At 39.8% G+C, this 24,803-nt stretch overlaps 1 protein-coding gene across 6 annotated transcripts in view; it reads right to left on the reverse strand.

Annotated features, from left to right (window-relative positions):
* Positions 1-24,803, reverse strand: part of LOC150079291 (intermembrane lipid transfer protein VPS13D-like) — a 1,618,665-nt gene that overhangs the window by 695,037 nt on the left and 898,825 nt on the right. For all 6 annotated transcript variants that reach the window (XM_090383928.1, XM_090383929.1, XM_090383926.1 and 3 more), the window contains one exon: positions 831-1,055. In XM_090383928.1, coding sequence (XP_090240054.1) covers positions 831-1,055 — 225 coding nt within the window. The remainder of the gene's footprint in view (positions 1-830; positions 1,056-24,803) is intronic.

A 24,803-nucleotide genomic window follows, 5' to 3' on the forward strand; every position in this document is an offset into this window, starting at 1 on the left:
TCACCTCTTGTCTTCCCATTTATCAAATGGGAAGACAATGAGTTGTAAAGAGCTGATTCTCAATGTTCAAAGCTAAAATTGAAATAAAGAAACAACACCTATACTGTCTACTTCTATTAATTGAACAAACTGTAACATACAAAATTCCTAGAATTTAGTCTCTTAGTTAAAAACAAAACTCAAGGGAAAGGGGGTAATATCCAAACATTGATTTTTATAAGTTAAAAAAAATTAGAAGGCAATTTAAATGGGAACACTACAAATTTGAAAAAATGCATGCAATTTGCAGAAAATTGAACAAGGGTTTAAAAAAAAAAAAAAAAAAAAAAAAAGGAGTTAAAAATAGTACAGCATTATATGTGGAATGCACTATAATGGGAGTTTGCTGCATATAAAAACAGGTAATGAGGATAAAAGGTGGAACTTTTTTTTATTTACTTATTTTTATTTATTTTTTATGATGCTACATTGCATTCCACCACAGCATCATCTTACCTATAAAAATACTGATACCATAGCCTAGGAGTTCCAGGTTTTAAAAAATATATAACAACCAACTTGGAAAACAAAATTTCATTTTGTAAATAATGTACATCTGAAAATATGAAGAGTGTATATAATATATAATCTACTGTAGATTATACAGAAAGTCATCTTATATATGCTATACAAGACTGTCTGAATAACATATAAATATAGCTCCTGTTTAACAGGTTTTCCTCTATAACACTTATATTAATAACAAAATAAATATATTTTGCAAACTTCTGTGTACACAGTATATTTATTTAGTGAACATTAAATAAAGAAAAACCGAGCATGGAACTTACCTCTAGAAGAAGGTCTATCTGGTGATGCAGACAAGAATTCATGAACATCTCTCAACCAATCAAATATAGCCATCACACGCATATTATTAAGAAGTACTGTAAATCGTGTTAAATCACGTGTAACACGATAATGTATCTCAGCTTGTAGTAAAGTATTGTTTGCTCCATGTGTTGTTGGGTGCAGAATATTTGAAAATACATTGGGCCTGTTATTGACAGGAGAATCTAAATAAGAAAAAAAAAAGGTAAAATGCAATGATCACTAACATTTTAATCTCATACATCTGATACAGAGAACAGCAGTGAAAGCTAGTTTGTGCAAAAAGACTACAGATGTGGAACATATATTCAAACTGGGTAAGGATGGTTGCAGAATAGATGTGCAGAAGTTTGTTCCAAAAATCAGCCACTAATTGGCCTTCATCCAGTGGTGGTTGATTGTTGGAACAAATTTCCAAATGTTGTTGTGGAAATGGGGAGTCTGAATAAATTTAAGGACGATCTATACAAACTAGTGGAGGGATTCCCTCTCCCCCACTGATGCTGTATAAGTTTGCTTCCTTGCATTATTTGCTACTACTAATGCTAATGATACTGTTGCACATGAATACTGCTGTACAAATTGGAAAGGTGTGGCATTAAGGGCAAGTTGCTCCTATGGATAGAGATTGTTCAGTATTAATCAATGGACGCTGCCCTTCGTGGATTAATGTTATTACTGTAGTCCTCCCAAGGGTTTGGTGTTAGGCCCATTATTGTTTTTGGTATTTATCAATAATACTGGTGAAGGCATATTGGATTTAATGTGCAAGTTTGTAGATGATACGAAGGATGGCATGGTGGTTAATGACATTAATGACAGTATGATACAACAAGATTCAGAAAAGTTAGCCGGATTTGCTGAGAAATGGTAACTGAAGTTTTACATTGACAAATGCAAATTACTGCATATGGGTAGCAGTAATCCCAGAGTAATGTATCAACTGTGTGGTACTACACTCAGGGTGGTGGAAAATGAAATACTTGGTTTGGTTTTTTTTTTTAGGAGCATTAGCAACTAAGGCCATATTGCTCCAAGAATATGCGGTGGTCATTCCCTGACCTTTCCGCATCCTCTGTATTTGGTGGTCATGGGCTCGAACCCCAGTCTGATCAAGAAGTGTGTCGTACGCACTGCTGCTCCTGCCCACCTGGCTACGGAGGCGCTCTGAAAATGAAAATACCTTCGTGTAATTGTGTAGTCACAATGAAGTCCTCTGAACTGTGAAGCCAGACTGCCAGGGCAATGCATTGGGAATTTTGCTAGCAGCAATAAAGAGATAATTATTCCACTGTATAAGGTAATGGTCAGGCTACATCTTGAGTGCTGCATAGAGGTCTGGAGGCCTTATTTTAGGAATGATGTAGAGCTGCAGTAATAGAGTATAGAGAAAGGCAATGAGACTGGTGAGAGGCAACAAGGAGGTGCTCTTACCAAGAAAGGCTTCAGTTCATCTAGAAACTAGGCAATTGTGAGGTGATCTGATTTGAAACATCTGATTGAGGTGTTTAACCTCAATCAAATTAAGGCTTTGAATGGTTTGAGTAAGCTCAATGCTGATGGAATCTACCTTCTTGATCAGAGTACGTACATGAGGAGGCATAAATTCAAGCTGAGGAAGGACGGTTGCAGAATAGATGTTTGGAAGTTTGCCTTTGGCCAGTGAGTGGCCGATTGCTAGAGCAAACTTCCATCTGTTGTTGTGAAAGGTAATAGTTTAAAAATAAATTCAAGGAAGAACTAGACAAATTATTGGAGGGAATGGATAGGTGAAATGGGAAGTTCTTTTTTTTTTTTTTTTTGCTGATGCTACATAAGCATACTTTCTAGCATCATATGCTATGCAACTACTAATGATAATGCTAACATACACGGTGGTAACTCCATTTTACAAGAGTGTGTGTAGATACCGTCTAGCAAGAAGTCCAAATTCAGCATTAGATTATTCAATATGATTCCAGTGGGTTTATTTCTGTAGTTTACAAATGATCGGTTAAATAGGTAAGGCCAGACAGGATGAGCAGATTGAAAAGTCTGGCTGCATATGTAAGCTTGTTATTTGGTTTTTAGGAGCATTAGCAACTAAGGCCATACTGCTCCAGGGGATATGCGGTGGTCATTCCCTGACCTTTCCACATCCTCCGTATTTGGTGGTCATGGGCTCAAACCCCGTTCTAATCAAGAAGCATGTGCTATACACTGAAGCTCCTGCCCACCTGGCTACGGAGGAACCTACATATGTAAGCAAAAGCATCCGTCTCCGAAGGGATAATTGGATTCTGCGTGCATTGATATATAGAAACTATGGACTGATGATGTTCAGAAGACACCTAGAGCTATTCTATCGACATTGTGTTGAAATGGATTTGAGCCACTGTAATGCCAATTTTCTACCAAAGACAAACACTGGATGTCGGATGAACTAATGAAACTCGTGGCAGAGAAGAAAAATGCATGGGATTCATATAAATTATCAACACAGATGCCTATGGTAGAGATAAGATAGCCTGCAATAAAGTCATGAAGGACTTTAGGCAAGCAAGGGAAGATTATGAGAAACCTTTGGCAAAGGATACAAAGAAAAACAGTAATGACTTATTTACTTATGTAAACTGTAAAAGGAAGGGATGAATCAGATTGATCCACTTGACATCGACGATTCAATTGTTGATGAACCTGCTGAGGTAGCTGACAAACTGAATGAATATTTTGCATCTACATTCACACATGAGGAAGTCTGTAGGGAAGTGGAGGCCAGAAGCTTATCAAACTCTGGCAGGGAGCTAAATGATTTTGTAATACTTGAGAGCAAAGTGGAGGAGAAACTGTTGAAATTGAACATAAGAAAGACACCCAGGGTGGATGGGATCTATTGAGTTATATTAAAGGAAGCAGCAAAAGAAGTAAGCAAACCATTAGACATAATTATGAAAGTTTCCTTGGACTCGAGGGAGGTCCCCAAAAGGAAAGGAATTTGCTTTCATAAAGGCAACAGTGGTTTCAGACAGTTTTTAAATTCTATACAGTGGAACCCTCTCACAATGTTACCAACAGAAAATTCTAAATGGGAAGCATTCAAGAAATTAATCGTGGAAGCTAACAGACTTTTCATACAGATTAAGAAATACTGTTCCAGTGCAGTCCTAAATGGATGTCAGATGAACTAATGAGACTTGTGGCAGAGAAGAAAAATGCATGGGATGCATATAAATGTCAGGCGACACAGAAGCTGATGGCAGATATAAGATAATCTGTAATCAAATCAGAAAGGAGGTTAGGCAAGCAAAGGCAGATTATTGGAAATCTTTGGCAAAGGATGCAAAGAAAGACAGCAAAGACTTCTTTACTTATCTAAACTCTAAAAGGAAGGGGATGAATCAGGTTGGTCCACTTAATATCGATGATTCGACTGTTGATGATCCAGCTCAGGTAGCTGACAAACTGAACAAGTATTTTGCATCTACATTCAGACATGAGTAATTCTGTAGGGAAGCAAAGGCCAGAAGTTTATTAAACTCTAAAAAGGAGCTAAATGATTTCATAATAACTGAGAGCAAAGTGGAAGAGAAATTGTTGAAGTTAAACATAAGGAAGGCACCTGATGTGGATGGGATCTATCTAGTTATATTAAAGAAGGTAGGAAAGGAAGAAAGCAAGCCCTTAGCCATGATTATGAGGGCATCCTTGAACACATGGGAGGTCCCCACAGACTGGAGATGGGCAAATGTATCCCCAATTCACAAAGGAAGATAGAAAGGTGGCATGAGTATTTACAGACCTGTTAGTTTAACTTCTGTTGCTGGGAAAATAATGGAGTCACTTGTTAAAGAAAGTCACTTGTTAAAGAAACACAGGATCATATAGACAAGACTACAGTTATTGTTCAGAAACAGCATGGGTTTGTTAAGGGGAAATCTTGTTTGACCAATTTGATCAGATACTATAATGTGGTTACAAAGGAACTGGATGCAAAAAATAATTTTGATACTGTTACACTTGAAGACTACTGTACAAGCTGGGGCAATATGGCATTAACAGCAAGTTGCTGATTTAAATAAAGGGATGGTTGAGTGGGAGATGACAGAAAGTGATAATCAATGGTCACTGCTCTTTGTTGACTAATATTATTACAGCAGTCCTCTCCCCCAGGGTTCGGTGTTGGGCCCACTGTTGTTTTCTGTCTTTATCAATGATACTGATGAAGGTATATGAGGGTTATTGTCTATGTTTGCTGACGATAAGAAGGTGGACAGGGTAGTTAATGACAGTAATGATAGTATACATTACTGCAACACAATCTATAAAAGTTGAGCAGATGGGGTGAGAGGTTGCAACTAAAGTTAACATTCCCAAACAAAGTACTGCATATTTGTAGCAGTAATCCCAGAATAACGTACCAAGTGGGTGGTACTACACTCAGAATAGTGGAGAATGAAAAGATCCTGGGGGTAATTGTGCAGTCAGATATAATGTTTTCTGAGCAGTGCAGACAAGCTGCAAGAGTAGATTGTGGCGTGTTGTCAATGAAGACAGGAATTTGGCTAGCAGGGATAAGGAGGTGATTGTCCCCTTGTATAAGACAATAGTCATATCACACCTTGAGTACTGTATACAGGTCTGGAGGCATCATTTTAGAAAGGATGTGGAGCTGCTGGAACGAGTACAGAGAAGGGCAATGCGATTGGAACAAAGGGTTGCTGTTACCAAGCAAGGATTAAGTTCTGTAGCATCTGGAGACTAAGCACCTGCAAAGTGATCTAATTAAGGTGTACAAGACCTTGAATGGTTTGAGCAAGCTCAATGCTGATGGGATTCTTCCTCTTGTTCAGATTACTCACCTGAGGGGAGATAAATTCAAATTGAGGAAAGACAACAATTGTAGAACAGATTTGCAGAAATATGCATTTAGCCAGCAGGTGGTTGATAGTTGGTACAAACTGCCATCTGTTGTAGTGGAGGTCAACAACTTAAATAAGTTCAAACCAGAACTGGACAAACATCTGGAGTGAGTGGATGGGTGAAATGGGAAGGGTTTTTATTTATTTTTTTTAGCTGATGCTATATAAGATTGCTGTCTTGCATCGTATGCCTCTACTAATGCTAATGTACACCACAGTCTAGTCTGTATCAGAAAATGTTTCAGTATCGGTGAAGAAGGGAGTATCAGTCAGATCCCTATGACACTGGAGAGAGCACTTTAAGGATATTCATTTTCTTCAGACATTCACTTTGTACTTACTATATGTGTTTTAATGCAGGAAGCATACTGACAAGTCTATAACAGAAGTTGAACCTATCAAAAAATGTAAATACCTGTGGAAGCCTCTGTTAATCAGTGTGAGGTTACCAAGAGAAGACTCTATTATGCATCCCTGGTTGTCTATCTGCAAAAATCCAAATAACTACTGATGCACATTAAAATCATCCAACACACAGAAAGGAGTTGGTAATTGTAGAATGAGCTCATATGCTTGCTTTCTTGCATCACATGCCTCCATTACTACTACTATTACTACTAGTTCAGTTGGTTGATTTGATTTGATTTTTTGATTTTTTATTGGCGCATTAGCTTCCAAGGCTATAATGCGCCAAGGCCAGGTCATATATAAAAAATTTTAAACATTCAGTGACCTAATTAGTTAGGTCACTATGTCAAAATGTATAAAAGGTATAAAAAATAAATCAATAAAAATCACAGTAAAATATAAATTTTATACACGAGCAAAAACGTTTATTGATTTTAAAAAGCTAAAAACAGCAGACACATTGTCATTGTCGGATAAAATCTGACTGAGTGTATAAGGCTCAGTCAGATGGTTAAAAGCGATAAAACGAACATTACTAAAACTGGAACAGTTACATAAAATATGTTTAACGGATAAAATGGTGTCGCATTGCTCGCACATAGGAGGATCATCCACCCTCAGCAGAAACGAATGTGTCAGATGACTGTGTCCTATGCGGAGTAGGGGAAAGAACAACTTCCTCGCTCCGATTCCTGCGCAGACTGGACTGCCATGTTTGTATTAGAGGCTTTATTTGGTATAATTTATTTGTTCTCTCTCTATGCCATAGTTCTTGCCATTGGGAATATATCATTTGGTGTATTATTTGCCTGTAGTCTGTATAGGGGACTGACAGGCAACAATTGTTAGTGGGAGCTGCTGATTTGGCTGCAGTGTCAGCCAAATCATTTCCCTTTATCCCAATATGGCTAGGAATCCAGCAGAAGCGGATATCAAATTTGTATTTATGAAGAGAATATATCTTCTGCTGAACCCGAGAGAGAACTGGATGACAGTTGTGTCTCAAAGATAATAAAGCCTGTAATACACTCAAAGAATATTTTGAATCAGAATATATTATTGACCTTTGGCATTGAGAAGTTCGAATGTGATCCAAGGCTAACTCTATAGCATGCAGCTCTGCAGCGTATATGCTGGATTCAGGAAGAATCTGCTGAGATATTATAGTGTCCCGAAAGACAGCAGCAGATCCTACGCATGATTCAGACTTCGAGCCATCTGTGTAGATGGGCAGGAAGTCGGAATACTCAGCTCGGTGTGCGGAAAAGAGCTGATGGTAGACAGATGACGAGGTTTCAGATTTTACCCATTTCTTAAGGGAGAAGTCGCACAATGGAGTATGAGCATGCCAGGGTGGAAGAGTCTCTTTTGGTGTTTGTGCAACCTTGTCTACCATGATGTTAAACTCTCTTAGTAGCTCTTGGACACGAATACCAAAAGGTCGATTGGCAGTCTGACGGGTATTGTACAAGTTTTCCCAACGTGGCTCAAAGACAGATGTCCACGTAGGATGGTCTGGCAGGGATTTCAGCTTTAAAGCATAGCTTAAAGACAACTGCTTACGTCGAAGGGATAACGGTGGTTCGTTTGCTTCGACGTATAAGCTCTGGACAGGAGATGTTCGAAATGCTCCAGTAGCGATACGGATAGCCTGATGGTGGACGGGATCCAACCATCGAAGGACACTGTCTCTAGCTGAGGAGTATACCTGGGCCCCGTAGTCCAATTTGGATCGTACAAGTGCACGATAAATACGTAGTAGGGTGCACCTATCTGCTCCCCAACGTATAGATGAGAGAGAGCGAAGAATATTTAGTCCCTTCATGCACTTTGTACGAAGTTGACGAATATGTTCAAGAAAGGTCAACTTTTTGTTGAACACAAGTCCCAAGAATTTTGTGCTTGACACTACTGGAATAGCATTTTGTCCGAGCATTAATTCAGGTTCAGGATGAAGATTACGCTTACGACAAAAATGTACGCAAACGGTCTTCTCCGGCGAGAACCTGAAGCCATTAGCAAGTGCCCAGGAATTGAGTCGATCAATGGCTTTCTGCAGTTGTCTTTCAATAACCCTCATGTTGCACGACTGACAAAAAATGCTGAAGTCATCAACATAGAGGGCACTGTTTACAGTTGGAGGAAGTTGTTCTGTGATGGAATTTATTTTGATGGCGAAAAGCGTGACACTTAAAACTGATCCTTGTGGTACTCCCTCCTCTTGGCCAAAGGAACGAGAGAGTGAGGATCCCACACGAACTTGGAAAGATCGATTGGCTAAAAAGTTTTGAATAAACACAGGAGGATGCCCTCTAAGGCCTAGGCTGTGCAAATCTTTTAATATGCCAAATCTCCAAGCTGTGTCATACGTTTTCTCCATGTCAAAGAACACCGACACCAAGTGTTCGCGTTTTAGGAAAGCATCCCGGATGGATGTTTCCAGTCTAATAAGATGGTCCAAAGTGGACCGGTTCCTTCGGAAGCTGCACTGGATGTTGGAGAGAAGGTCATTTGATTCTAAATACCAGATTAAACAAGAATTAACCATTCTCTCCAGGATTTTGCACAAACAGCTAGTCAGAGCAATGGGACGATAATTTCTAGTGACTTTTGGATCCTTTCCTGGCTTAGCAAAAGCAAGAACGGTTGCCTTGCGCCAGGAATCCGGAAACTGCCCTTCGATAAAGATTCTGTTATACAGAGTGAGCAGATAATCCATAGATTTTGGTGAAAGATGTTTAATCATTTCATAATGGATGCCATCTGGTCCAACAGCACTTGCTTTGGAAAGAGTGAGGGCTCTTTTCAGTTCGTGTATAGTGAATTCCCCGTTATCGGGACAGTCACTCTTACACTTAAAATTAAGTGCCTGTTTTTCTATTTTATGTTTCAGGACCAGGAACTCTGGGGAATACGAAGATGTTGCACAGATGTTAGAGAATGTTTCCCCAAGAGAGTAGGCTATTGCAGTTGGATCTGCAATAGCGCATCCATTATAATCTAGGATTGAAGTAGGGTGTGATGTATGTTTTCCCTTCATTTTCCGGATTTTATCCCAGACTACCTTAGAGTTGGTAGACTGGGTAATAGATGATGTAAAGCGGATCCACGATTCCCTTTGACTCTGACGGCGGATGTAGCGTGCTTTGGCTCGTGCACGTTTAAACGCTATAAGGTTGTTCGTAGTAGGATATCGGCGGAATATCTCCCACGCTTTGTTTTGAGCCTTTTTTGCTGCTGTGCATTGGGAATTCCACCAAGGTTCGGGAAATGGTGGAAACCGGGCATATGTTTTTGGAACAGCATTCGCAGCTGCTTGGACCATAACCTCTGTGATGTACGTTACTGCATCATTGATAGGCTCCTGACTGACTGTATTCAGGTGGAAATTTGCCTGATGTTGGAAGGCAGTCCAGTCAGCCTGATCAATTTTCCACCGTGGTAACCTGAAAGGAAGACATGGTCTCCCACTGTGTAGCAAGGTTATCACAGGGAAGTGATCACTTCCGAATGGGTTCTCCTCCACTTCCCAGGTGAGTGAGGGGAGTAGAGAAGGGGAGCAGATAGAGAGATCAATGGCAGAAAAGGTACGGGTAGGCATATGGAAGAAGGTGTTTGTTCCAGTATTTAGAAGGGACAGGTCATTGTCATTGAGCGTGCGCTCTATGACTCGTCCCCTTGCATTAAGGTTAGCACCACCCCACAGGGTGTTATGTCCATTAAAATCCCCGAGAAGTAAGAAAGGGGGAGGCAACTGCGTTACAAGATCATCAAGGTCTTCCTGGGAGATGTCAGTCCCAGGTGGCAAATAAATAGAACAGACGGTTAATAAAAATCCGACTGAAAGGCGAATTGCAACAGCCTCTATGCTGGTTGTAATTTGCAATGGCTGAACTGGGGTCTGGTTGCCCACAAGGATAGCCACTCCTCCATGAGCAAGACCATCCGCAATTCTATCCTTTCGAAAAATTGCGATGTTGTGCATGGTGGGATCATCATTTGCCTTCGGGTAAGTCTCCTGCAAGCAAAAGCAAACTGGCTCGTGCTTTTGCAGGAGGGCCTTGATGTCATCAGTATTTTGCCGGAATCCACGACAATTCCATTGTAGGAATTTAGCCATTATTTTGGCTTGGTGGGTCCATCACGCGGCTTCCGAGGTGCTGAGTGCTTCCTTTTTCAGTCTTGGTTTTATCCTTCCTGGGGAAGTACGGACACTGACCAGTGTCCATTTCCTCCTCAGCAAAGAGCTCCAAAACTGAATCTTCGTGTACCTCCTTCTGCTCGACCTCCATGTTTTCTTGCGTAGTAGGAGGTACTTCACCTTTCTTATTTTTTTCTTTGGTGATTGCCTTTGTTACTTCTGGAGCATTAGGAGGTACAGATATCGGAGTGGCAGCTGATTGGTCCTTCTGTACAGGTTTTTGGGAGCTTAAAAGATAACGTGCGATGGGCGTAAATGATTCTTTTGGAGGGATGGACATGTCCGTCTGTGTTCCGATGGAACACCTCCCTGCTACCTTCTGGGCGTAGGTAGGTTTGTTGATGGTTTCACCGCTTTCCTTGCCTCCTGGTACGATATGTTTAGCTCTGCCTTCAGCGTTGTATTTCTTTTTCTTCTTTCCACCTCTGGCATGCTCGTGAGTAGGCCGGGTGTTCTCCCTCACAGTTAATACAGGTGGGTTTTGCGACTGAACATGCTGTTGTTTCATGGTCCTTTGCACCGCATCGGGCGCATGCAAGGACTCCACGGCAGGCCATTTGAGAATGTCCATACTTCTGGCATTTAAAACACCGTAAAGGGTTCGGAACGCATGGACGTACTGAACAATTGATGTATTCAGCTTTAATCTCGTCAGGAGGTTTAGGAGGTACAGATATCGGAGTGGCAGCTGATTGGTCCTTCTGTACAGGTTTTTGGGAGCTTAAAAGATAACGTGCGATGGGCGTAAATGATTCTTTTGGAGGGATGGACATGTCCATCTGTGTTCCGATGGAACACCTCCCTGCTACCTTCTGGGCGTAGGTAGGTTTGTTGATGGTTTCACCGCTTTCCTTGCCTCCTGGTACGATATGTTTAGCTCTGCCTTCAGCGTTGTATTTCTTTTTCTTCTTTCCACCTCTGGCATGCTCGTGAGTAGGCCGGGTGTTCTCCCTCACAGTTAATACAGGTGGGTTTTGCGGCTGAACATGCTGTTGTTTCATGGTCCTTTGCACCGCATCGGGCGCATGCAAGGACTCCACGGCAGGCCATTTGAGAATGTCCATACTTCTGGCATTTAAAACACCGTAAAGGGTTCGGAACGTATGGACGTACTGAACAATTGATGTATCCAGCTTTAATCTCGTCAGGAGGTTTAGGAGAGTTAAAAGTCAGGATAACGCTCCTGGTTTTAACAATTTTTCCATCCCTTCGCACAGTAATTCTCTTGACGGCAATAACTCCCTGGGGTTTTAATTCGGAGCAGATTTCCTCCTCGGTTACGTCGAGAAGGTCCCACTCCGAAATGACACCTCTCGATGAATTGAGTGTTCTGTGTGGTGTCACTGTTATGGGTATTCCACCGATTGATGTTACTCGGAGGAGATGTTCTGATTGCCTGTCATTTTTAGTTTCAATTAAAAGGTCTCCAGAACGAAGCCTCTTAACTGATTTGGGTGAACCTGCTAACCCATCTAACCCTTTTTGAATGAAAAAGGGCGACATTTTACCAATCGGTTTTTCACTGGTGGAATGTATAATTAGGAACCTTGGGACAGGCCCTGATGGTAGTTCGGTTCGCTGCCTCTTTTTAGCAATAATGCTATCTGTATCTGTGTCATTGTTTTCAGATAGGGACTGGGTTGGGGCCCCTGAAGAAGTAAGTTTATCAGGATTCGTAGAGATTTTTATATGGTTCAGTGCCCGGGCTCCCCACCCACCACGGAGCCCAAAAGGACGCCCACTACCCGGCATGCAATAAATGCACTCGGGAGTGGGACGCCAGGGCTACCCAGACACTATACCCGCACCGCCACCAGCCTGAATCCTATCCCTCGGACCATGAGGGTAGGGGCGTGGCATTGACACGGATGACCCTCGCAGGCGAGCCTACTAGCTGATTGATCCTAGCCAGGCCTTCCAGGACCACCCGTCTTGTCGAAGCAGGGGCCAAAGTGGTGTATTGAAGCTGGGCCCCTCAACCACCAGGATCCCCCTTTCCGAATTTCCACGAGTCGCAGCGTACGGCAAACACGCCGGATTCCATTGATGTAAGCCTGGAACCTGGGCTGTGGGCGTTGGATCCCAGTGATGCTAGTCTGGAAGTCCAGCAGCATCACTGGGAGGTCCCCTCACCACGTTCAGGTGCCCACATCGTGGGGCTACTTCAGTTGGTGAGAATGTCTGATTTTGTTAGATGTATATGGACACAAGTGTTATTCCAAGTGAAAGTTGTACCACAACTACTGCTAAAGAGGTTTGTTTGGGAATACACCTATAAGGGACTTTAGAGTCACCCAATATAGTTATGCCACTGTGTGAACTATGGGTTGTGATGCTACCATGCCTATACAGTGTATAGTTTCTAACTGAAAGAATCACTTGTAGAGGGAAATTCATTTCTTGACAGATGCCTACTAGATGATACTTATTTATCCAGTACAGAATCATCAATATTTCCATGCAGATCTCTACAGTTGAATTAAATCCATTAGTTACCTTTTGAAGTAGAAGAAAGTGTTTTTGACTGCTTTTTAGAGCCAATCTGTTTATAGCATTCCAATTTTAGTTTATCTTTCGTAAAGAATATGGGATATGGAGTATCCACCTCCTCCTCTGCATGTACAGGTGCCCCTCCCCCAAGTAAGTGCAGCTTCACTGTGCACGGATTCTCATTTACATGGTAGAATTCAGTGCAATGTGGATCGTGGCGTATGCAGCCCAGGGTTCGAAGTAGCATGATGTATCTGACTCAGCCATGCTACCTTATTATATAGTTGTATATAGTTGCTTAGCGCAATTTTTTTTTTTTAAATGAAAACCCCAAACACGAACGGTATCAAAACCTATAGTACTTAGTACCATGGTTGAAAGAGAAGTATGGGGGGGGGAGGGAGATGCCGGAAACTTTGCTCTAGAGACTAAACATGGGTTTTGAATTTATAGTGTCATCCATTTCATTCTAAGTGCCTTTGTTATCAGAGACAGCTGTTTAGTAGCACTGGTTTTTTTTTTTTTTTTTCTAGGAGCATTAACAATTAAGGCCATATTGCTCCAGGGATATGCGGTGGTCATTCCCTGATCTTTCCGCATCCTCCGTATTTGGTGGTCATGGGCTCGAACCCCAGTCTAATCAAAAAGCATGTGCTATGCACTGCCGCGCCTGTCCATCTGGTTATGGAGGCGGTTTAGTGGCACTTTGCAGTTTTGCGATCAGTCAAAATTTAACCTCTCTACATTGTACTAATTTTTTTATTACAATATATTTTTTGTTATGTATCTTTCAACTCAGCAGTTCTCAGAAACAGCATTGACGTAATACCTGAACAACCCCTTAGTCAGCTTGAGTCTTTGCTAGTGTCAAAGTCAGTGTGAGTTTCTGAGTTGCGTGAAAAGTGACTTCACTGTGTGTGTGTTTTGTCATTGAGTGAATTTAATTATTTCAATTGTAACCCTAACATAATGGCTTCAAAGCGTGTTTCTATAACCAAAAATGATTCCAGGAAGCAAAAAATCCAGAAAAATTCTGTCATTCATGAGAATATGATTATTTTGGAGAAAATAGAATAAATCATCGATATGAACAATTAAAAAGTGTGAAGACAAAACTAAAGCAAGCATTAGATTGTCAACAAACTCTGCAAGTACAAAATCCACTTTTGTTACTCAATGTGGTACACTTATTGAAAGTCATTCTCGAGGAAGACATTTTTGCCGTTTATTTTTGAAACTCCCATTCCAGCAAAAATTAGCATAGAAAAAAATTACTTCCATTTTTTTTTTTTTTTATGTAAACTCCAAACATGAGAGGTATTAGAACCTATAGTACATAGTACCGTGCTTGGGTTGGAGGATGAGAAGACGAAAGAAGATTGCATTGGATTTGAACTTCTGTAGACTGTAATTTTCAGGAAATACGTATAAAGGAAGGTTGTTCCAGAAAACGGCAGTTGAATGAATAAACAAGGAAGATGAGCATAGGCACATGATGTAAGAAAGCAAGGTTGTATAGCATCAGCCAAAAAAAAAACCCCTTATTTCACCCATTCACTCACTCCAAATGTTTGTCAAGTTCTGCCTTGAATCTATTTAAGCTATCAACTTCTACGACAAATGGAAGTTTGTTCCAGCAATCAACCACCTGCTGGCTAAAGGCAAACTTCTGCACATCTATCCTACAACCATCTTTCCTCAATTTGAATTTATGCCCTCTCAGGCGATTATTCTGAGCAAGAGGAAGAATCCCATCTGCATTGAGCATGCTCAAACCATTAAAGGCTTTATACACCTCAATCAGATCACCTCACAGGTGCATAGTCTCCAGATACTGTAATTTGCAAAACTTTAGCCTTTCTTCATAAAAGCAACCCTTTATTCCATTCACTAATCTTGTTGCCCTTCTCTGTACTCATTCCAACAGCTCTACGTTCTTCTTAAAATGAGGCCTCCAGAACTGTATACAGTACTCAAGGTGTGGCCTGACCATTGCTTTATACAAGGGGATAATCACCTCCTTATCCCTGCTAGAAAACTTCCTGCATATCATTGACAAGACACCATGAGATACTCTTGCAGACCGTCTGCACTGTTCAGAAAACTTCATATCTCCCTGCACAATTACTCCCAGGTCCTTTTCATTCTCTACCACTGTCAGTGTGGTACCACAGAGTTGATACATTACTCTGGGATTACTGCTTCCCATACTTTACATTTGTCAATGCTAAACTTTTGATGGTTTTAGTTGGAATAAATTTTAAATTATAAAGTGAAATTGTTAATTTCTTTTAAAAATAAATTTTAACATTTGTAACACAGATTATGGTTTTATTTCCTACATAAAAACTTTCAGAACCTAACCCCCTGTATTTCCAAAGCAACGGTACCCCACCAAATGCAGAATCGCTGTGTGCGGACATTGGTCAGAAAGAAATCCCCATGCTCGATGGGGGTCACCTATATATCTAAGTTGGATTCGTCAATGTTGGTGGTGTCGTAAATTTCCATGTTTGTGGTTAAAATATTTCAAGGGATGGGGTTTTTTTTTTGTCACTCAGAATCTGAAATGGATGGAGGAGTAGTTGATAGTACCGTGACTTGGATATTATTTGCTTGATCATTGATGTGGTTTTTAGGGGACTGTTGTGGTCACCAGAACAGCCCAAGTCAATCAGATTTGATTTGATTTAAGTTTTCGTGGCATATCAGCAACTAGGGCTATAATGCACAAACCATGTCCCATAAAAGAAAACAGATAAGAGTAAAAATTTCAGTGATCCAAGTAATTATGTTACTATGTCAAAATGTATAAGAAATATAAATATGTAAAAAGTTATAAAGTTACATTTATATAAGAGAAAAGGTTTATTGATTTTAAAAATCTAAAAACAGCTGACACATTTGTTGTCAGATAAAATCTGAGTGAGTGTATAAGGCTCAGTCCTATGAGTGAAAGCATTATATTAAAAAGAATGCTGATGTCTATATCAGGGATACTCACATAAAATATATATGTTTAAAAAGGTGTCACATTTCTTACATGTATGAGAGTCACCTGCCCTCGGCAAGAAAGAATGTGAAAGATGACTATGTCCAGTGTGGAGGTGAGAGGGGGAGAGAGAGAATAACTTCCTCCCTGTTGTTGTTAGTTCCTGCACAGACTAAACTGGCAGTTATGGATTACAGGTTTTATTTGATACAGCTTACTTTCACCTGTCCATGCCAAGATTGTCACCACTAGGAGAGTAATGTAAAGCATATTACCTGCCTGTATTCTGTATAAGGGACTAACAGGCTACAACTGTTCTGGAGTTATGAGGATCTAGCAGCAGTGTCTACCAGTTCATTACCCAATCCAATGTGGCTTGGAATCCAGCAGAAGCAAATGAACACTCAGAAAGAGAATATAATGTCTGCTGGATCAGGGACAGAAATGGATGAAGATATATCTCAACCCTGTAGTATATTAAAGAGTCAATATACACCATACACCTTTGATAATTGTGGGTTTTAATGTGGTCCATGGCTACCCCTATAGCATACAACTCGGCTGTATATATACAGCATTGGTAGGGAATCGTCCCAGATAGTATTATCTGGGAAGATATTACACGTGACTCTGACTTCAAGCCATCAGTGAAGATAGGCAAGAAGTCAGATTATTCCACTCACTGTGTAGCCCAGAGTTGACGGTAGACAGAAGATGGGGTGATGGCCTTACCCCAATTTTTAATGGAGGTATCGCATGATGGTATACAAGCATTCTAGTGGGGGGGGGGGAGTAGTTGCTTTGGTGACTGGGCAATGTTGATTACAGCTATGTTAAGCTCTCTGGGTAGCTACTGGACACAAATACCAAAGGGATGGTTGGCAGTCAGAGGGGTGTTATAAAGAGTTTCCAATAGTGGCACATAAAGAGACGTAGGGTTGTCTGGAAGGGAATTTAGTTTAAAAGTATATTTTAATGACAATTGCTTTTGTCAGAGTGATAGTGGTTGTCTACCTGCTTCAAAGTATAATCTCTGGACAGGGGATGTTCTAAACGTCCCAGCAGCAATGCAGATGGCTTGATGGGGGACTGGGTCTAGCCATTGAAGTATGCTGTTCCAAGCAGATGCATACACTTAGGATCCATAATCTAATCTAGATCAGAAACATGCACAATAGAGGCAGAGTAAAGTGCATCGGTCTGTTACCCATTTATTGAAGGAGATGGCACATAGAAGGTTCAACCCCTCATGCATATTGTCTGCAGCTGACAGATATAGGGGGAAAAGGTCAGATACAAGTGTCAAGAATTTTGTCTCAGGTGCTATTGGAATGATGTTTTGTCCAAGCTTGAGTTTTGGTTCTTGGTGAAGGTTCCATTTACAACAAGTGTACACAGACAATCTTATAAGGCAAGAACCAGAGACCATTAACATTGCCCAATGGTTGATGTGTTCAATGGCATGCTGAAATTGTCTTTCAATGACCTTCATATTGCAGAATTGTGAAAAGATGCTGAAGTCATCTACAAAAAAGGGCACTGTTTACAGTTTGAGGAAGTTGTTCAGTAATAGAGTTCACTTTGACAGCAAAAAATGTAATGCTTAGAACTGTTCCTTCAGGAACTCCCTTGTTTTGACAAAATGGCCAATAGAAGGTGGATCCTATACAAACTTGGAATGCCCAGTTCGAAAGGAAGTTTTTAATAAAGATGGTAATGTGACATATATGTCTTATAAAATTCTGAATCTCCAAGCTGTGTCATATGCCTTTTCCATGTCAAAGAAAACCGACACCGAGTGCTCGCATTTCAAGAAATCATGATGAATATATATTTCCAGTCAGATTAAATGGTCAAGTATTGACTGGTTTCTTCAGGACCCATATGGCAACCTGGAAAGGGGGTTGTTAGCTTTTAAATACTGTGGCAAACACAGACCAATTTTTCCAGGATCCTGCACAAACAGCTAGTCAGAGCAATAGCACAGTAATTTTTCGATATTTTTGGATCCTTTCTTGGTTTTGGGAAGGCAAGGATGATTGCCAAATGCCATAAGTCTGGAAACTCTTCTTCAAGCTAGATTCTATTATAGAGACAGAGCAAGAGATCCGTGGATTCTTATGAAAGATTTTTAATCATTTCATAATGGATGTCACCTGACGGTACTCATCTTGGATAAAGAGAGAGAGAGAGAGTGCCGATTTCAGCACCCTCTGTGTAAAAGTTGGTAATAAGCCTAGCAGCTGTTTGAGGACTGTTTAAATTGCTGTTTTTCTGATTTGTGTTTGAGGGCCCCAAACTCTGGGGGGGGGGTAATGATGATCTTGAAGGCACTTCAGTAAATGTCTTCCCTTTATTTGCACATAGAGTGCTTGCAATTGCAGTTAGGCCTGCAATTGTACATCCAATGTGTTCCAGGATCAATGATGGGTGTGATGAGTATTTGCCCTTAATTTTCGGGACTATATCCCAGGTGGCTTTGGAACTGGCAGCTGATGTGAATGAAATTGTAAAATGGATCAAAGTTTCCTTTTCACTCTGAGGTCAAATGTAATATGCTTTGGAATGTGCACATTTGTAGGCTATTAGATTATCTGTAGTGGGGTAAAGGCAAAATAGTCACTATGCCTTGTTTTGAGCTTTTCTTGTTGCTGAGCAATCCCTATTCCACAATGGAAATCATGGTAGCTGAGTCAATTTGAAGTTTTGGAAATCATGGTAGCTGAGTCAATGTCTTTGGAATTACCACTGCTTGGATAATTCTTTCTGTGATTGTGCATCATTAATTGGCTCTTGGCTGATTATGGTAGTATTAAACATTGCCAGATGTGTGAAGGCAGTTCAGTTAGCATGATCAACTTTCCGAGATATCCTAGATGGGTTGCATTGTTTTCCACTGGAAAGGGTGAATATCATGGAGAAGTGATCACTACCATAAAGGTTGTCCTCCATCTCCCATATACAAACAGAGAGTAGTGATGATGGTAAGACTGTTAGTAACCCTGGGTATAACCTCCATGTGCAAACCGACGTAAGCAGGGATCGAGGTGGGGCGCACACACACACACCACACAGAGGAATGCTGCCCCTCTGTATTACTAGGCAATAAGTGGAGATGGCTCTCATCAAACGGTGCAATACCACCAATTTGCTTACTGGAGACTTGAAGTGGTGGAACTCACATTTAGTCTCGAGTGCAAAATTCCATGAACCACCTCTCTTCCATCATGGAGAGATCCAATCTTTCTTACTCAAGAGTACAGCACTAAAACAGTCTTTGCAGTTCAGGCCAGCCACTAGATAGTCAACTGGTCTGAACCTATTGGCAACTCTCTAGAGACTTCCAGATCAGCTAGTAACAGGAAATCTTGCTACCTCTGTTCTGCCAGATAGCGACTAGAAAGAATCCAAGTAGGGGACATTGTGGAGGCCACGTTATGTCAAGGAGCTGGGTATATTCTTAACATGTGTATGTCATATCCAAAAACAGTATGCCAAACCCCATGAACTTTTTCTGGAAGAATCCCAATTATCAACTGATTCAAACACTGCTCATCACACTTGTCCAAACTATTAGCTGTATGATTCCTTTTGCTTCAAAAGGTGGTAATTGTTCATATGTCTGCTCTGATATTCCCTGTCAGAAATTTAGTAATTTAGAATCACCTCTTTTCAATCTTCCCTTGCTTAAAATCTCTCTAGCAAATTCTCATAAATATATCTGATGCCTCTAACTTTCTCACAACTCCACTAATCACTTAGAACTCTTTGACATTGTCTTTGAAAGTTGACTTTCTCAAGTCAAACTTTCCTAACAGTGAGGTAATTTTCCTTGGTGATTTTAATATTCACAACTTTCCAGCTGGCTTCCATTTTCTAGTCATATAGACCCAGCTGGTCGAGTTTCTGAGGCTTTTGCAATTATTAATGACGTCACACAGATTGTTCATTTACCTACAAGAATTTCAGACAATCCTAACCGCACAGCCAACATACTTGATGTTTTTTCTCACAAACTGCCCTTCTAAGTATACAGTCGAGGTGACTGGTGCTCCAGGCACCTCAGAATACAATTTGATCATGGTCTCTTCCCCAATGGAGCCTTTCTCTCATGGCCATTCTTAATCTCATGTTGATTGGCATTACAAGAATGCCAGGTGGGATGATATGCAAGATTTCCTTTATCTAAGAAGATTTGAAATCTTTTTATGTCAACGTTTGCTCAGATTGTGTTGGTGAAATTATTCTTGTATGGATGAAATACTTTATTCCACATTCCACCTTAAAATCGTGTCCTTTATCTAAACCTTGGTTTTCCAATAAATGTACTAAGGCTGTTCAAGATAAGAATTTTGAACATTGCAATTAGCTTGTATCCAAATCTCAAGGTTCACTTTCTGCCTACACTGAAGTTTGCAACAATTGCAAAGCAGTTATTAATCAGTCCAAACAAGATTTTGAAGAGGCTAAGAGTAAAAAACTTGCTCCTTGTCTAAATGGTAGTTGCGCATTCTGGTTGCTTGCCAACGCAACCAGAATGCAACGTTTTCAAACCTTTATTCCCACCTCTGTCAAAACCGGATGGTTCTATTGTCACTTCAGCAAAATATAAAGCTGACCTGCTAGCATCCTACTTTTTTTCTAACTTGTGTATTGATGACCTTGGAAAACCACCTCCTACCATTCTGACACTCCAATGCTTCCTGCGGTCTTCTGTCAAAAGGATTCTGAACAATCTTGGTGCTAGGAAAGCTCCAGGTTCTTATGGTATTTCTCCAACTTCTTCTCAAAACCTGTACCCCTGAACATACTCCTGTTCTTGTGTTGCCTTTTTTTTTTTTTTTTTTTTTCACTTTCTTATTCCACAGGTGTTTTTCCTTCTGCTTGGAAATTTGCACATATCCATCTAGTTCCTAAAAAGGGTGACAAATCCCTCCCATCCAATTATCATCCGATTGAACTTATTTCTACTCTTTCTAAAGTAATGGAGAAATCAATTAACCACCAACTCTTAAACTATCTAGACATCTTCCATCTGATCAAAAATTGCCAGTATTTGTCAGTGTCAATCCACTGGTGATATTCTGGTTTATGTTAAGCATCTATGGACAAATTCAATGGAAAAGTTTGGTGAAACTCAAGCAGTTGCTCTTTACATTTTAAAGGCTTTTGATCTTGTTTAGCATAAAGGACTTCTAAATAAGATTCAGTCTTATGGTTTACCAACTGTTATTTGCAATTGGGTATCCACTTTTCTCTCTGACCACTCACTGTAGTTGATGGTAAATGGCTCTCTGTCTTCTTTCTCAATCTTTTTTCCTGTTGTATATTAATGACCTTCTTCCAATTACCAGAAACCCTATCCATATTTTGTGGATGTTAGCACATTGCATTCCACCTTCCAGGTTTCTAGCCCCACCACGTAAAGGTAGGAGCAGTATCACCAGCGACTAAACAGAGACAAATGAGCAGTACATGGAAAGCAGGGCTAGCAGTACACTGTAAGTAGGAAGAACAAGTGAGAAGCAAATATATAAATTTTCCTAAATAAGACTCAGTAAATCACATGAGAAACACTTGAATACTGAATGCTTGGTACTGGGGTAACAGTCTAATTTATGAAATGTTTTTTTTGCTAAACATTTCACACATTAGACATCATTATCAGTAACATTAGATCTCAATATTGGTTTTTAATTTATGATAGTATTAATTTCTTTAAAGATTTTTTTCTGCTTTTTTTTACAATTTTATTAATAACAATGCTTGTCATTATAAGGAATCATTTTTGATGCCATACTATAGTCATTATGCAATTTTTTTTGGTACCAACCTGTAGGGTGGTACCAAAAAAAAGTATTTATTTATTTGTGTGTGTGTGTGTGTGTGTGTGTGTGTGGTACAACCCTGTAGGGTGGTACCACACACTCACACAAATAAATAAATGCTAAGTAAATTAATGTGAAAAAATATTGTCTTTTGCAAATACTGGTAAAAAGTTCCATAAGTTTTCAAACACAAGTTTTCTTGCAAGATTTTTACCCTATTAATATGCATTTTTTCTGATAGCATGTTTCCCAATTAATATCAGTAGTTGAAAAATTATATAAGGAAGCAAGATTATGCAGCATCAGCAGAGAGAGATTACTCACTTTGTTTCGCCCTATCTTCTAATAATTTACCTAATTATTTTTTAAATTTATTAAAACTGCCCACTTCTACAAACATTAGAAGTGGGCAGTTTTATTTATAAGATTATTTTAACAATCAGTTATTTGGTGAAAGCAAATATTTTTCAATTTAAATGAATGTCCATTCTAGAGTATACGTTCCCCATTTAAATGGTACATTTATCCTACATAAATGTAGGATAAATGTACTTCCCAAACTGTGTAAATTAAAAGCAAAAGAATGAAGTTATTGAACATTTCAAAGTTAACATCATATTCATCACTAAACCACTTCTTTTTGTAAAGGAAAATAAACAGATGGAGAGTAAACCTGAAGCATTATAGATACTTCAGTTCATTCTGTATCTTCCTTGCTGTTCAAACCTAGTGTTGAGTCAGGTAAATTAAAGCTTAAATCTTTTTGTATCTCCCCAAATCTTATCTTCTGTCATTCTTTCCCCTCAATTTCCTTAGTTTCCACATCTTCCCAAAACTGACCTCTCCATCTTTTCTGGAGTCTTCCTCTCGGCCTCTTCTTGCTCATTTTCATCTCAAACATTCTTCTTGGTATTCTGTTAAGAGTTCTTTCTTTTCATTATTATTATTAGCCATATGGTGCAAGGAAGCCTGAGGCTTATGCTGCACCAGGTAAAAAAAATTTCTGAATTACCCAGAGAGAGAGAGAGAGAGAGAGAGAGAGAGAGAGAGAGAGAGAGAGAGAGAGAGAGAGAGAGAGAGAGAGAGAGAGAGAGAAGTAGACGGGGAATCACCAAGAAAGAGAAGAATGATGGTATTCATGTGTCCGAACCATTGCAAACATGATGCAACCATATTCTCCCTAAAACTTTCTATTTCCCAAGTTCATTTTAATGTCAGTATTTCTAATTTTTGTCTCTTTAGTTTTAGTCAGCATAGTCCTTAACACCTTCATTTCGATTGCTTGGATTCTGCTAGCATCATTATTATTCATCCTCCATGTCTCAGCAGCATAGGTCAAAATTTACCCTATTTATCAGCTTTTTACACTTCATTGGAATTCCCTAGCCCACAACAGGTTGTTAACATTACAGAAGAAACTCTGATTAGCTGATATTCTCTTTGTTATTACATTCCCTAGGTACAAAAGTGTCCACCACTTCCAACATTTCATTCCCATCATGCTTCATTAATTCACAGTTAAAAACAAGGTCACTGAAGGTGACAAACAATTCTGAAACTAGTCGCAACAGTACCTACAAGCTTTCATTAAATAACGGACTCACTTTTTTTTTAGTGATTATGTTTTTATTATTATTAGTGATATTTCTTAGTGATTACTAGTACTTTACTAGTAGATAAATGTAATCATTTCTAAAGAGAGTAGGCACAAGCTTTGTCACTGTAGAAATTAGAGTGCTCCACAGGGGGTGCAAGCTGTTTCCCCAATATATTGCTGAGAATAAGTGGCACACCCCTTATTCTCAGCAATATATTGCAGAGAATAAGGGGCTTAGAGGGGAACAGGTAACCCATGTGTTATCAGACACTCAGCCTAAAACACTGATGGATCCAATATCTCTCTATTACAGAAGATTTAGGTGAAGTCCGGTTGGCCTGCCTCCCTAAAATCCACTCATGCACACCTTCTCGATGGTGAGCCCTGTTACGTCACTTCTGTGGCAACGAACGTGTAGAGTGGTTCTCTTCAAGACGCCTGGTCAGCGTGAAGAGGAAAAGACCAAACCATCCAGCATATGACAGCACGACAAAGTAAATGGCCCTCAGTCCCCAGCAGGTTTCACTCTCCCTCTTATGGCAGCGAGAGGATCTGAGTGGAAGCAGAGGGTGCTAAGAATCTCTGGGTACGACCAGGCTGCCATGCACGGAAACTGAACTTGGCCTGTTATAACGTAAGATCGCTCATCAGTGAAGGCAGGATATTAGAGCTGGAAAAGGAATTAGAAAATGTGAATTGGAATATCATCGGTTTGGCAGAAACAAGAAGAAGAAATGAATCACTTATAAGTTTATCAAGTGGAAATCTGCTGTACACCAATGGAAACAGTGAAAGGAGTGAAGGTGGAGTTGGGTTTCTGGTCCATAAAGATTTTAAAAACAACATTTTGGAATTCAAAAGTACATCACCAAGGGTGTCAAGACTAATACTCAAGATTTCTAAGAGGTACAGGCTAAAGATTATAATGATTTACGCACCAACATCGAGCCATGATGATGAAGAGGTTGAAGAAATGTACACCAAAATTGAGAGTCTTCTAGATGAACAGAAAATCCACTACACTATTATTATGGGGGACTTCAATGCTAAGGTTGGAAAAAGGCAAAACAGCACAGAAAGAGGAACTATAGGAAATTTTGGAATTGGTGAAAGAAATAAAAGAGGTGAAAGACTTGTGGAATTTGCAGAATCTCAAGGACTGTCAGTAATGAACACTTTTTTCAAGAAAAGGGTGAACAGAAAGTGGACATGGAAGAGTTCAAATGGATTAACAACTAATGAAATCGACTTCATCCTTACTATCAGAAGATATATTGTGAATGATGTTACCGTCCTGAATAAGGTAAATGTTGGAAGTTATCACAGAATGGTAAGATGTACACTTGATATAGATGTAGGAAAGGAAAGGAAAAAACTAACTCGAGTAAATAATACAAAGGTCTTTGAGATAACAAAGGAGGAGAAAAAGCAGTATGTAGAAGAAAATCTTTATTGTACAGTAAAGATACAATAATGTGCCCGCCACAGCCAGGAGGCCAGGGGCTTGACAATGATATAG

Source organism: Mastigoproctus giganteus, chromosome 10 (assembly GCF_048544385.1).
Source record: "Mastigoproctus giganteus isolate SK-2022 chromosome 10, ASM4854438v1, whole genome shotgun sequence".
Lineage (NCBI taxonomy): Eukaryota > Metazoa > Arthropoda > Arachnida > Uropygi > Thelyphonidae > Mastigoproctus > Mastigoproctus giganteus.